Source organism: Labrus bergylta, chromosome 5, assembly GCF_963930695.1.
Source record: "Labrus bergylta chromosome 5, fLabBer1.1, whole genome shotgun sequence".
NCBI lineage: Eukaryota > Metazoa > Chordata > Actinopteri > Labriformes > Labridae > Labrus > Labrus bergylta.
Genome location: NC_089199.1, coordinates 1,721,542 through 1,733,702, shown reverse-complemented (window position 1 = coordinate 1,733,702; position 12,161 = coordinate 1,721,542). Strand labels below are relative to the sequence as shown.

Sequence of the window (12,161 nt, the reverse complement as noted above, 5' to 3'; positions counted from 1 at the left end):
ACAAAAACTCACCTTATCTCCTTTTGGCCCTGGAGATCCTTTTGCCCCCTGCAAGGAAAACAATATGAAGTTGTTTAAATTAGAATGGCTGATGTCTTAGATTTAAAAATATAAATCACTGCTTTTTAAAAAAGTTACAGTTGTTGAAATAGTTTGACAAACTTTTTCCTTCTAATAACAGAATGGCCCTCATTATTATTCCTGTGCGGACATGTTTGTTTATCATCAGAGTTAACATGCCTCGTTAACCTGAAGAATAACAATCAACACCTTGGACATCACAGGAGAGATTACAGTTGACACTTTAAAATAGAAAATCTGGAGACTTTAATCACACTGCTGCAGAAAGAAGGTCGAGTAAGGTAGCATCCAATAAATAGACTGCTCAGAGCTCCACAAAACAAATCTGAGAAAACATTTACCTGTATTCTTATATCTTTTTATTTGTAACAGCACTTCTGTGTACATGCTGGTTAACAGCAAGTCGTGTCTTTTCATTTTCTTTAAGATTTACACATTTTTAATTTGGAGAAACATAAAAATGGTGGGGAAAAAACATATCATTGACCTTCAGCTTGATGTGTACAAAAAGAAACGTATGTTTTTGAGAAAGATTCAACAATTGTATTTTTTATGATTTCAAGTTGTAATTAAAATATTTATAATCAAAGTCAAATGTATTATTTTTATAGTAAGGCATTATAAGCAGTGCTTCATAAAGTTCATAAAAATACAGATGAAACTCATATTTATATAAATAAAGAATATACTGGCCAAATATTTGATCTTTTTCTTTTTCTTTTCACTTTTTAGTTTTTCTCAGGTGCAATCTGCATTAAGATGATAAGAGATCTATTAAAGCCAATATATTGGCATTTTATCCTTAACAACAACTTGTAACATTTGTCCTGTAATTATATTACACTAGAGTTATGGGAACAATATGATGATGTACAATATTTTAACAACAAATGTGTGAAAGTAAAAAGTAAAAACAAAAAAACAAAAAACTATGCATCCATAAATCAAAAACAAGTGGAAGCTGATTACTTACATCTTCTCCATGCTCTCCTTGTTCACCAGCTACTCCCTAAACAGATAAAGTGATAAAAACATGTTGTTTGATTGACACTTTGAACAATATTTTTTTTGAAGTGGAGTATGATGGTACTCACTCTCTCTCCTTTGGAACCAGCACTACCTTTATCTCCCCTGGTACCCTAAAAGACCGCATAAATCATATGATGATAAAAAAAAACGTTTTGTCTCTGACTGGGAATGAACTTCTGCTGGTTTGTCCAGACTCACCTTTTCTCCAGATAGACCTCTCTCCCCCGTCACACCTGGCAGTGTTTGGCCAGCCAGACCCTGCAACAACCAAATCCATGTCATATGAGTCTGCTTCATTGTATACATTCTTATTTTAGGCTTTCATTTATTGACTAGGCTGCAATAACTGAGCGTGTACAGCTACATTTAATACTTTGATTTAGCATTTGTGCTTTAAAGACCAGTCAATGACCAGTCAAACTGCAGGTATATTTATGTATGTACAGCTTTGAACGTGTGGACCGATGGGATATTTACAATGAATTGATAGTGGACGGCAGAGTTCCTTGGACAAATAAAACAAATAATAAAAAACATTGTATAATAAAAGTGGCAGTGCTGAGGTTCTAGTTTATGGAATAGGACAGACATGAAGTCCCAATGACCCTGAAACTCTTATCAGTTCATCCTTTAGTCCGAGTTGAAATTTGTGTTTATCTTAAGGGTTATCTGACTTATTGTGTAACAAAAATGATAAGGCCGTACATATGTCTGTACAGATAGAAGATGAAAGGACTGGAAACAACCTGCAAACATAATGTCTCCGCTGTCAACAGCACAGTATAAAAAAGATTGATATAGCTACCTCATTGTTAAATAAAAGTGACTCACCCGTTCTCCTTTGGGTCCAGGGGGTCCAGCGACGGCCTGTCAGAGGAAAGAAAAAGAGAGGAAATTAAAGTAATGGCTTGTGCGATACAGCATGGGCTCTCATTCATGAATAGATGTAAACATACATACAAGCCTTAGTATACCTAGCCTACCATTAGATTTCCAGATGTTAAAGGTCAAGAGCCTTAAAGAGGACATATTATAGCCCTTTTCTAACCTTTTCAAACAGTCCCCTGTGGTCTAAATGAAACATCTGTGCTGTGCTTTGGTCAAAATATAACATGAATCAAGCACCAGAGGAGGTTTGTGACCCTGAATAAACCAGCTCTCTCAGAACGCTCCGTTTTGGTGTGTGTGTCTCTTTATGTCTCTTTTTTAATGCAATGACCCCCCCCCCCCCCCCCCCCCCCCCTAACAATGGCGGACATGCGCAAAAGTTTTGTTCTAGGCTGGGGGTGGAGTCCATGGGTGGAGATATCAGGGGAGGGGAGGGATTTTTTTTTACCAGAATCCCACTGTGACATCACAGATTGAGCAAAATGAAACGACCACTTTTCTGTGTGACTACAAACAAAGGACTGGATGAGTTTATTTCACATTTTGTGGGTTGGTAGACATTCAGGTTACCCGAATATATGTTAAAAAATACTGTAAAAGTGGATTTTATAATATGTCCCCTTAAACATATGTAATATGTCCCCAGAGATAACAGACAGAAAAAAATCTTACTATGTAATCATTGCATTACATTTTTGGAATCTAAGCCCCTCAATCTTATAATAACACACAGAATTCTGAATCAATACTTTCCCATTCCAAACACAAACCCATGAGGCTTAATTTCAGGAACATTTTGTCAAAGTTGTTGCTTTTTTCTTCACTCTCTAAGACTCAACTTGTGTTTCTCAGGAATGAGTAACTTTTTCTTTATGGGACTGAAATAAAAACAGGTCACTTCATCTTAGGTGCTAGGAAGTGCAATGTCGCTTGGTTTTTGTTTCTGTGTGTGTTTGTGCATGTATGTGTAAGTGTGTGATCAAGTGCTGGAGCTGCCAATAGATGGACAAGTGTTGCCTGGTTATTTATCAAAGCCGTGAACTCTCTGACAGTGTCATCGCGGCTCTGTCCAAGGTGCTGAACCTGAGGCTGTCAACAGTGAGGGAGCTGTTCGAGACACTCATCACTATTTGTGTCAACATCACAAACAGCAGGAGTGACAGCAAAATACAGAGCATCTGACACGCTGGTAGCTACATCTTTATTGTCTTTTTAACAGCAGAGAGAGAGACTGCAACACAGGCAACGAGAAGGCCCCAGAAACCATTAAGTACTCTATCCTGTCCTGTGATCCTTTGTTTCACACGAAATCACAAACGAATATAATAGGAAAGCAAAATAGGAAAAGAGCAGCTAACTTCAACAACACATGAAGCATTTGACGGAAAATATGATAAAACATTAACAAAAAGAGAATGATAACTTAAGGTTATACATGTGCCTTTGATGCCTTACAAAAGATTTCAAGCTTTTCTACATATTACCAAACAAGTGACATTTCATCCGTCGAACAGCTGTTGCACATCTGGTGAAAAAGCAAGTCACAGAATTCCTTTAAAAATGCTTGGATTATGAAATCTGGCAGCCCATCTGATTTATTCAAGAGCTGTATTACAAAAAGCTGTGCTGCAGGCCATCCAGTTTAATTTCTCTTGGCTGGGGAGAGAGGGGAAGTGATGCACCAGCAACAATGGCAAATCATTGACACAGTGCATACCGTTTTGCAAGATCAGATGAGGCTACTTCAAATGAGATACAGGTTTATAAAATGAGATGAGTCTGATTAGGGATTAAATAATTTTGCCTCTCTTAGAGACGTGATGTATGCTTTTGACCTTCTCTGTCATTTTCAGTCTCACTGAGCTGAAATTATGCTAAAGGAACATCCTTATTGGCAGAGTTGGCTCAGATTTTGTCACCCAATCTGTCTTAACAGATGTCTGCAGTCACTCAAATACAAACAACTGGCAGGCATACATAATCAGTGATGGTTGTGCAATGCTAACATGTCATGGTAAGGCAGGGCAAAATATTCACTCCCTATCAGACGTCTATTGTGCATGATTATGTATGATTTGATGTGTTCTTAAGGTTAGCCTGGATATGAGACTTTACAAATCAAAGCTTGAACTATCAAAGCTCAGGTCATTGGCTTAAAGAGTTCTCTTTTATTTCTGATTTACAAATCCAGAGCAATCTCAACAAGCTGGTTCAATGCTTCAACACTTGAGACAATATTCAGCTTTAGCTAAAATTTAGCTAAAATTCTTATCCATGACTGGTTGTTTTTTGGGCACCACACAGAACTCCACGGGGCTTTTCTCCATTTAGCAACAATTCTGCAAAAAAAAAAAAAACTCTCATGGGCTGCAGCACACCAGATTAAACAGACCTATGTGTGAGGGAATGTGGACACAAGCTGGACAGACCAAATCTGTTTCAGACATGTGAAAAACTCATTTTGTTGGGTCAATATACGACAGAGTGTTTGTTCTTTGAATGTCAATCAATATCAGTCGTACAACGGACAATTCCCAGAGTGGCAGCTCGCAGAAGAGGAAGTTCTTGCATTACTGCCTAATCCCAGTTCAGAATACCCACCAAATGGCATCGGAAGTTTGTGCTGGGAATATTTTATTCTAGTAGGAAACTGAATGATAGAGAGGACTGTAAAAGGTAACAGCAGACATGTCATTTGAGAAATGTTTTTTGGTATTTTCTACATTATGGAAAACGAGTGAAGACCAAATATTACCTTTTCTTAAAGCTATTTTCTGACTTGACCAGGACATTCAAAACTCATTAACCAAACCTAAAGTTTATTAAGGTTGGAGGTATGTATCTGTTGCATATTTAGAAATAAGAAATAAGAGCCTGTCTGCATGATCTTCTGTCACGCCACCACACCAGTGTATTGTGTTTGACCTTGATGAAACACAATTTATAAATTTGATATCCATTAAACACTGTGTGAAGTGTGTTGACTTTACTGGATTTAATCCATTGGCTGCTGACAGATTCACACTTTAACTAGGTCAGACGTCATTTATTCTGAGGTTTTCTGTTGGTGAGCTGTTTGTAGTCATGTTCCTCCCACTCAGTCTATTGGCTTGCTCTATTCCAGCTAACTCAGATATCTGAGTTAAAATATGAAATTAGATAGAGACAGCTAGCAGCAACTCACAGTGGGACTTCTAGACAACTACAAGGGTAAGCATTTTGGAGGAATGTATGTGCAAACAAATAATATTATGGGCTTAATAAAGTATATCAAAATCAAAAATAAGATAGACAAACAAGTGCAGCATGTTAGAGTCTAGTTGGGACCAAATTATTTGACTAATATTTTTGAATTTGTTTTTCAAACAAAATAACTTTTTGTTTTATTACAGATGTCGTGACTCTTCAAGGGAACCTAAGAGTAAGTCCACCAACAATAGTGTTGTGCATCAGACGAAAACTCTTGCAGTAAGAAGCTTGTATTAGCCAAACAGACATTTTTTAATGACTTCAGGCAGAAAATCATTCTGTAGCTGGGATCACATCCAACAAAAAGCAATTTCATTCACCGTCCTTTAAGCCAGAGGCAGCTCTGTAGAACGCCATGTTCTCACCTTCCCTGGAGGGCCGCTGTCTCCCTGCTCTCCTTTTAAGCCTGCCTGGCCTGGAGGTCCAGCAATGCCCTGAGGAACAAATTACACAATGAAGACATCGATATCCATTATATGGGCACAGCACACACAGGAAACACCAAATACACAGTTGACAACATGGGCACAAACACAGACACACACACCTGCTTTCCTGATAACCCAGGTAGTCCTTCTTTACCAGGTACCCCGTCCCTCCCAGGGACTCCTGGTTTACCCGATTCACCCTAAGGAGAAGCACAATTTCAGTTTATAATTCGTACTTTATCTGTAAAAACAGAATCACAATAATATTTAAAATACAAAGATTAAAAAGCCAAAGCCGTCTTTTGATGTCACAGAATGCTTAGCTTTGTGGTGTCAATTAGATGCAAAGTTCTCTACTCCAGAGTTAGCAAAATTCATGCACACTCTTGAATATAACATTTTTTCTTGTTTAAGTTCTAATAGATATAATCTTTTTTTTTTCAACAAGCCTTCAAAATGAAGGAGTCAGTGTGGTGTACGAGACATGTTGAGGTGATTGCTGGTTATTCAGCTGAAGGTAAAACTAATCACATGTTGTGTACCCTGCTGTTAAACAGATTGGACACAAAACACAGCTGAAGCCAACATATATAAGTGAAGCTTGGTACACATGTTTTGCCATTTTTATTTAATTGCCTTCCTATTTTCAGCTATAAATAAAAACGCCTTAGGCTCTAAAAATGACTTCAGTTTTACACTTCCTTGTCGTGCTCTGCAGTGCCACAACAGAAGGAGTAGGACCAGGATTGCATACTCACCACCTGCCCAGGCAGTCCTGGAGGACCCTGTGGACCCTGTAGGGAGAAATATACACTGTGTTATAAGGCATCACAATATAATACACACATATGAGTGAAATGTATGAGGAAAAACAAACACAGTTTTTCTTCCCTGAGGAAAGGTTGTGATTTATGGGGACACTTACTACAGCTCCTGGAGGACCTGGCGGTCCTGGCAGACCTGTGCTCCCTTGGGCACCTGGAGGACCCTGCAGGAAGGAGAAACAAAGTCACACAATTGTAACCTTTATACAACATCATTGCGTAGACTGTTATTTAGGTATAAAAGCAGCTGAATCTCTGTCTCATAAAATGTAAAATACCAGTGAAGCTGTTTTACCTGAACTCCAACCCCGGCCTCGCCTTGATTACCCTGCAGAAAAAAACACAAACCACATATTTTTATTATGTCGGTCTGCATCAGTAAGAAAGCAGCACATTGCACATGTTGTAAACTCACCTTCACACCTGCTGGACCTGGAAGCCCGTTGGGACCCATAGGGCCCTAATTGAAACACATAAACATTAATATGTAACCTGGGGCTGCTAACGATGATCTATGAATATGTGCATGCTGCAGAACTTACAGTTGGCCCCCTTACACCAGGCTCTCCTGGGTTTCCCTAGAAGATAAATACAAGTCAGATACACAGTATTCCTATTAAAACAACAATTATTTTTGACACTGTCTAAATTGGAAACTTTTAGAAATGTTTATATAGTGTAAATTAATGTTGACCATTTTCTAATCCTCTCCTTTACATGTGTGTGGTATTCTCTAACCGAAAATCTAATCCTGTTTCCTTTTCACTATCTACTGTTGGTGGGGTAGTTTGCTTTTGTAGTTCATATAAAAGCATTGGTATTAAATTAACTGTTTCATAACCAGAGCAAAACTCCTCACAGTATGTTTAAACTGAACAAGCGCCAAGTTTTCAAGGAATATTACGACAATTTTGGAAATGCTCATATGTGATCTTACTGGATAGTATGAATAAAGATGAAAGCTTTTTGAGTTTGATATTACGTTTTGGGTTCAATATTACTATACCTGCCAACCTACAGTGATACATTAAACTCCAAGAAGTCATGGCAGTTAGCTTACAAAACGTTGCACACATGACATATTTATGCATATGTTTAAGCACATAAAGATGGAGTGCTAGTTTATGTTCTCAGTATCAGATAACAAGGACATACAAACATAAAACACAGATGTGTGACTGGTGCAGCTACATATACAAACAGTGAAACGACTGACTGACTCATGACAACAGGTTTGACAATAAACACAGAGAATCAACAAAAGGTGTTTTCTGACCAAACAGTTCTGGGGACTTTTTGAAGAGGTACTATCAAGTAAGTAGTTCCCTGAGAACCACACACTTTTTTTTTTGTCTGCATTTGCACTGTTATGGTACCTACTCTGAAGCAGGAGCTAAAAGGATTCCTCTAGACACTCTAAGAACTAAAATAGTTCATAGTTCCTGCAATACAGAATCAATACAAAAAGGGGAAGGGTTATAACATTTCCTAGAACTATGAGAAAGTTTCTGCGGTCCGAAAACACCTAATGTCAACAAAGAGACACTCACATGGTAAGCTCTGAAAAATCAGTGCTATTAGAGGGATAAGCACACATCAGACAGCAGGCACAGCTGCATGCACGATAAGCAGACTCAAGTGAATAGAGCAAATTGACAACAGAGCACTTTTTGGAGTGCACCCAATTTAATTTTCCCCTCTCCTTTTGTACATTAGTTCCTTGCAGCTTGGGACAGTTTGAGACATCAGCTGACTTCCTTTCATCCCCGAGCAAATCTGTGTTTTTACATATTCAAATGTTTGACTCTAAACGTAGCTCTTGAGTTTGAAGTGGACTCTGTGAGGTTAAGTGGTCATGATTAATGTTGCATGATTAACAGATCAAGGTTTTGACTTTTATCTCAGACTTCATCTGGATACGGCCAAAGAAATGAATTAAGATTAAAGTGGTGAAGTAGGTACGTGACGATGATGTGTGCATCCTGATGATAAGTTGTTGTTATCTTGTTAAATTCGGATACATCGTACAAGCTATCCTCTCCCATTTCTATACACTTAATACCAAACAGAGCTGAAGCATGCCAGCCAGCAGCAGCAGAGAACCTACCGGTCTGCCTAGAACTCCGGGGAACCCAGGCAGGCCCTGGAAAGGATGAAAGACAGAGGAAGGTGGATGACAGGAGGGCAGGGGGGACAGAGGAAAAGGGGGGGCAGTGTTGAAAGAACACAAAAAAGGAAATGGACAAAGATAAAGCAAATATCAGGAGAGAGAGGAAGTTAGGGAGTGAGTTTTCAGCCACGCAGCTGCAAAATGTTACTCTCTAAGTATCTATGAAGCCTTGGCCCAAAGGGGTAAAGGAGAGCTCCATGATTAGTGCTCGCAGCCAACCCAGTGGTTTGCTCTGAAGATCTGCTGGGTTACTGGTTACTCACTGGTTGGCCTCGAGGACCAGCGGGCCCTGTGGGGCCCTGCTCCAACATGGAGGGAAGGAAGACAAAAAGTGTGAGGAAGTGCTAAACATCTCTCCTCTTTGACATTTAGTCCTGCTCCCAACCAAGCAATCACATACAGACATATGCATACAATTGATGCCTTTGGGCTTCCATAATCACTGAAAACATTATAATAAAAAGATGACACCTTTTCACACGTTACCTGGAATCATGCCCTGTTGGTATTTTGAAAAAAGCTAACCAGCATGTGTTAATTCGTTTTAATTTACAAAGCATAATTCTGTTAATCAAAATAGACAAAGATGAGATTATCAAATACATATATTCATATCATTACTCTCATCAGAACGTTGTTTTCTTTTGAGCAAATCATTCACTTAATAGTTACATAACTGTATTTAAATCATATCAAATAAAACATTACCATATTGATCATAAATAGCACAGTATATTGTCTGTCTCAAATTAGGCACATCCAGCACTTCCCACTTACCGGCTTCCCATCAAGACCAGGTTTTCCTGGTTCACCTGGTGTTCCCTGAGATGAAAAACCACAGATCACTCATTATTATTATTATTATTATTATAAAGACAGTATTTAAAGAGTGTGGCCACTACAGTAGAATTAAAATGTTGCTAACACAGTCATGTACGAACATTTGATTTCCACTTTAGAAGTTTGTGATCATCATTACAATATTCTAAATTTAGATCACACCCGAGAGCTAGCTTACCTGCGATCCGTCACGTCCTCGTTCTCCAGACTCCCCCCTTTCCCCTTTATCACCACGAGTTCCTGCAAACCCCTTTAAGACAGAAGAACCACCTGCTAGTCTTTGACCTGATGTTTATTTAGACGTATGACTGTCTTATTTCTACATCTTACACGGTCCCCTTTCGGTCCTGGAATCCCTGCAGTGCCAGCCTCTCCCTTTTGTCCTGCAAGTCCAGGGGGCCCTCTGACCCCAGGTGGACCTGTCAGTACTGAGTCAGCAGATGCTCCCTACACAATCATGCACAATAACATATTAAAGAACTCATTATCTATATCTACTGAATGTGGACTAAAGGACAAAGGACAAAAAGTTCACCTTTTGACCTGCCGGGCCGGCTGGTCCTGTTGGCCCGATTTTACCCTACAAAGGCACAATATGTTCTTAGTGCAGTGTGGAAGTGATTATAGTAAACATAATATTAAGAAACAAAGCAGTGAGGAGCAAAACCATATCATACGATCCGATATATGACATAACAATTCAATTGTACCCATAGGGAAATGTATCATTGACCAAAATACTTCATCAATTTGCCTTCTAAACAGCTGTTCTTAAAAATATATGAATAAGCAAAAAACTAAAACAATCAATGTGTAAACAGGTTAGCAAAGTGTTTTCAACCAATCATTTGCACAGTACCGAAATCCAACATGTTCCACATAAAACAGAGCAGTAGCAAGTCATTATAGATGAGAACACTGTGTGGCCATAGCACAACCCCTCAAGACACATTGTTTATTTGTGATTAGGGTAAACAATGGTTTATTGGGCTACTGTTTATGGTCTGCCTACTCAATACACAGATGTAAATGACCAAAGAAAAAATTGTAACATAAGCACTTACAGATTCACCTTTGTCACCTTTCTCTCCCATACCCCCCTAAAAAACAAAAAGACACGATATGAGCATGATCTCTTTCATGATATTTCAATTTTATTTGAATCAGACTCCTATCTGTACCTTTTCCCCAGGTCTCCCAGCTTCCCCAAGTTCTCCAGCTCTCCCAGGAACCCCTGGTATTCCAGGCTTGCCTGCCTCTCCAGGAGGCCCTCGTGGTCCCTCTGGACCTCGCTCTCCTATGGCTCTTCCTGGAGGTCCAGAGGGTCCAGCAGGACCTCGCTCTCCTTGGTCCCCTTTGGTTCCTCTCTCACCTGGAAAACCACGAGCACCCTGGTGCACCACAGGAAATGGCCATTCGCTTGATGTGAATCGTAGTATTGTAACATACGTTTCAATGTTGCATTCATGTAATAATGCATTAGGGCACCATTTGGACCTGCTTTTATCACATGGATGTCTTGTGTACATACCTGGTATTATTCTATTATTTTATTTTTTCTGCCTTTATTTAACTGATGTACATATGTTTGATTTTTAACTTCTTGTTATTTTTAATAATTATATTCCTGTTTCCTGTTTTCTTGAGCTGTTGTAATGAAAAAAATTCCCCCATGGGGGATCAATAAAGTTTATCTTTATCTTTATCTTCTTTATCTTTCATCAGGTTTTTTTTTTTTTTTTTTTTAAACTTCAAGATGCGAGTCATACTTACATCTGCACCAGATGGTCCTCTTGATCCAGTTTCACCTTTGTCTCCTTTTTCACCTCTCTCTGTCTTCTGCACTAAGGGAGCCAGTAATGTGTCCTTCTTGTCCGCCACCTCCTTCAGATCAGACACCTGTGTGCAGGGATGGAAAAGCTTTGTAACTTTCAGCCACAGTCGTTTCATTTTCCTCCTATCACCTGGAAAATTCATCTGTTTCTTTGGTGTAATATTCACCCTTAAATGCAGTGCCCTGTTCTGATGGTAAACTTAAACATTGACTCTGTAATATATCGTTTGACTGAGATAGAGATTTACACTGAATAAGGTCAGTACACTTGGTGAGTGCTTAGTTTATTCTAAAGAAGTAAAGATTTCAGGCATAGACTCTGTCTCTGTAATCAAGAGGTGGAAGTAATGAAGTACAGATACTTTGTGGTAGAACTTCAGTAGAGTCATATCTAGTGGAATCTGTACTTATACTCTCGTAAAGAAGGTGTACTTTTGTGACGTCTGCAAAACTCACATGCAGCTGCAGTGTTAAACTAATTGAAGTCCTATTTTTAGGAAAATCTCACATTTGACCGCGGAAGCTTTGTTAATCCACTTTCACTGGACTGAAGATTTTTTTTTTCCTAAACTAAATGAGTTTTCTGACACAAGAGACCAAGACTGAATAGGAGTTATAAATAACTGATCTGTAAATGGCATGATGATTATGGCAGGAACTAATGGAGAAATATAACATTCTGCACAAGTTCAAGGACATTTTTCATTAAGAACACTACGCAAAATCTATACTCATACATCTACAATAGACGAGTCACAGATGAGATGAGAGCTGATTTTAAATTTGTATTCATTATTGGGTTGATAATCTTGTTGTTG

At 38.8% G+C, this 12,161-nt stretch overlaps 1 protein-coding gene across 2 annotated transcripts in view; it reads right to left on the bottom strand.

Annotated features, from left to right (window-relative positions):
• Positions 1–12,161, bottom strand: part of col7a1 (collagen, type VII, alpha 1) — a 58,809-nt gene that overhangs the window by 14,067 nt on the left and 32,581 nt on the right. Inside the window, exons 73-92 of one of the 2 annotated variants that reach the window (XM_065954524.1) lie at positions 11,283–11,408; positions 10,691–10,900; positions 10,574–10,609; positions 10,045–10,089; positions 9,840–9,956; positions 9,688–9,759; positions 9,447–9,491; positions 8,607–8,642; positions 7,042–7,077; positions 6,915–6,959; positions 6,795–6,827; positions 6,601–6,663; positions 6,434–6,469; positions 5,795–5,875; positions 5,613–5,681; positions 1,942–1,977; positions 1,309–1,368; positions 1,176–1,220; positions 1,055–1,090; positions 13–48 (exon numbers count right to left, since the gene is read on the bottom strand). In XM_065954524.1, the coding sequence (XP_065810596.1) occupies positions 13–48; positions 1,055–1,090; positions 1,176–1,220; positions 1,309–1,368; positions 1,942–1,977; positions 5,613–5,681; positions 5,795–5,875; positions 6,434–6,469; positions 6,601–6,663; positions 6,795–6,827; positions 6,915–6,959; positions 7,042–7,077; positions 8,607–8,642; positions 9,447–9,491; positions 9,688–9,759; positions 9,840–9,956; positions 10,045–10,089; positions 10,574–10,609; positions 10,691–10,900; positions 11,283–11,408 (1,263 nt within the window). Of the gene's footprint in view, positions 1–12; positions 49–1,054; positions 1,091–1,175; positions 1,221–1,308; positions 1,369–1,941; positions 1,978–5,612; positions 5,682–5,794; positions 5,876–6,433; positions 6,470–6,600; positions 6,664–6,794; positions 6,828–6,914; positions 6,960–7,041; positions 7,078–8,606; positions 8,643–8,932; positions 8,969–9,446; positions 9,492–9,687; positions 9,760–9,839; positions 9,957–10,044; positions 10,090–10,573; positions 10,610–10,690; positions 10,901–11,282; positions 11,409–12,161 lie in introns of both variants that reach the window. The other variant, XM_065954525.1, reaches the window with a different exon arrangement.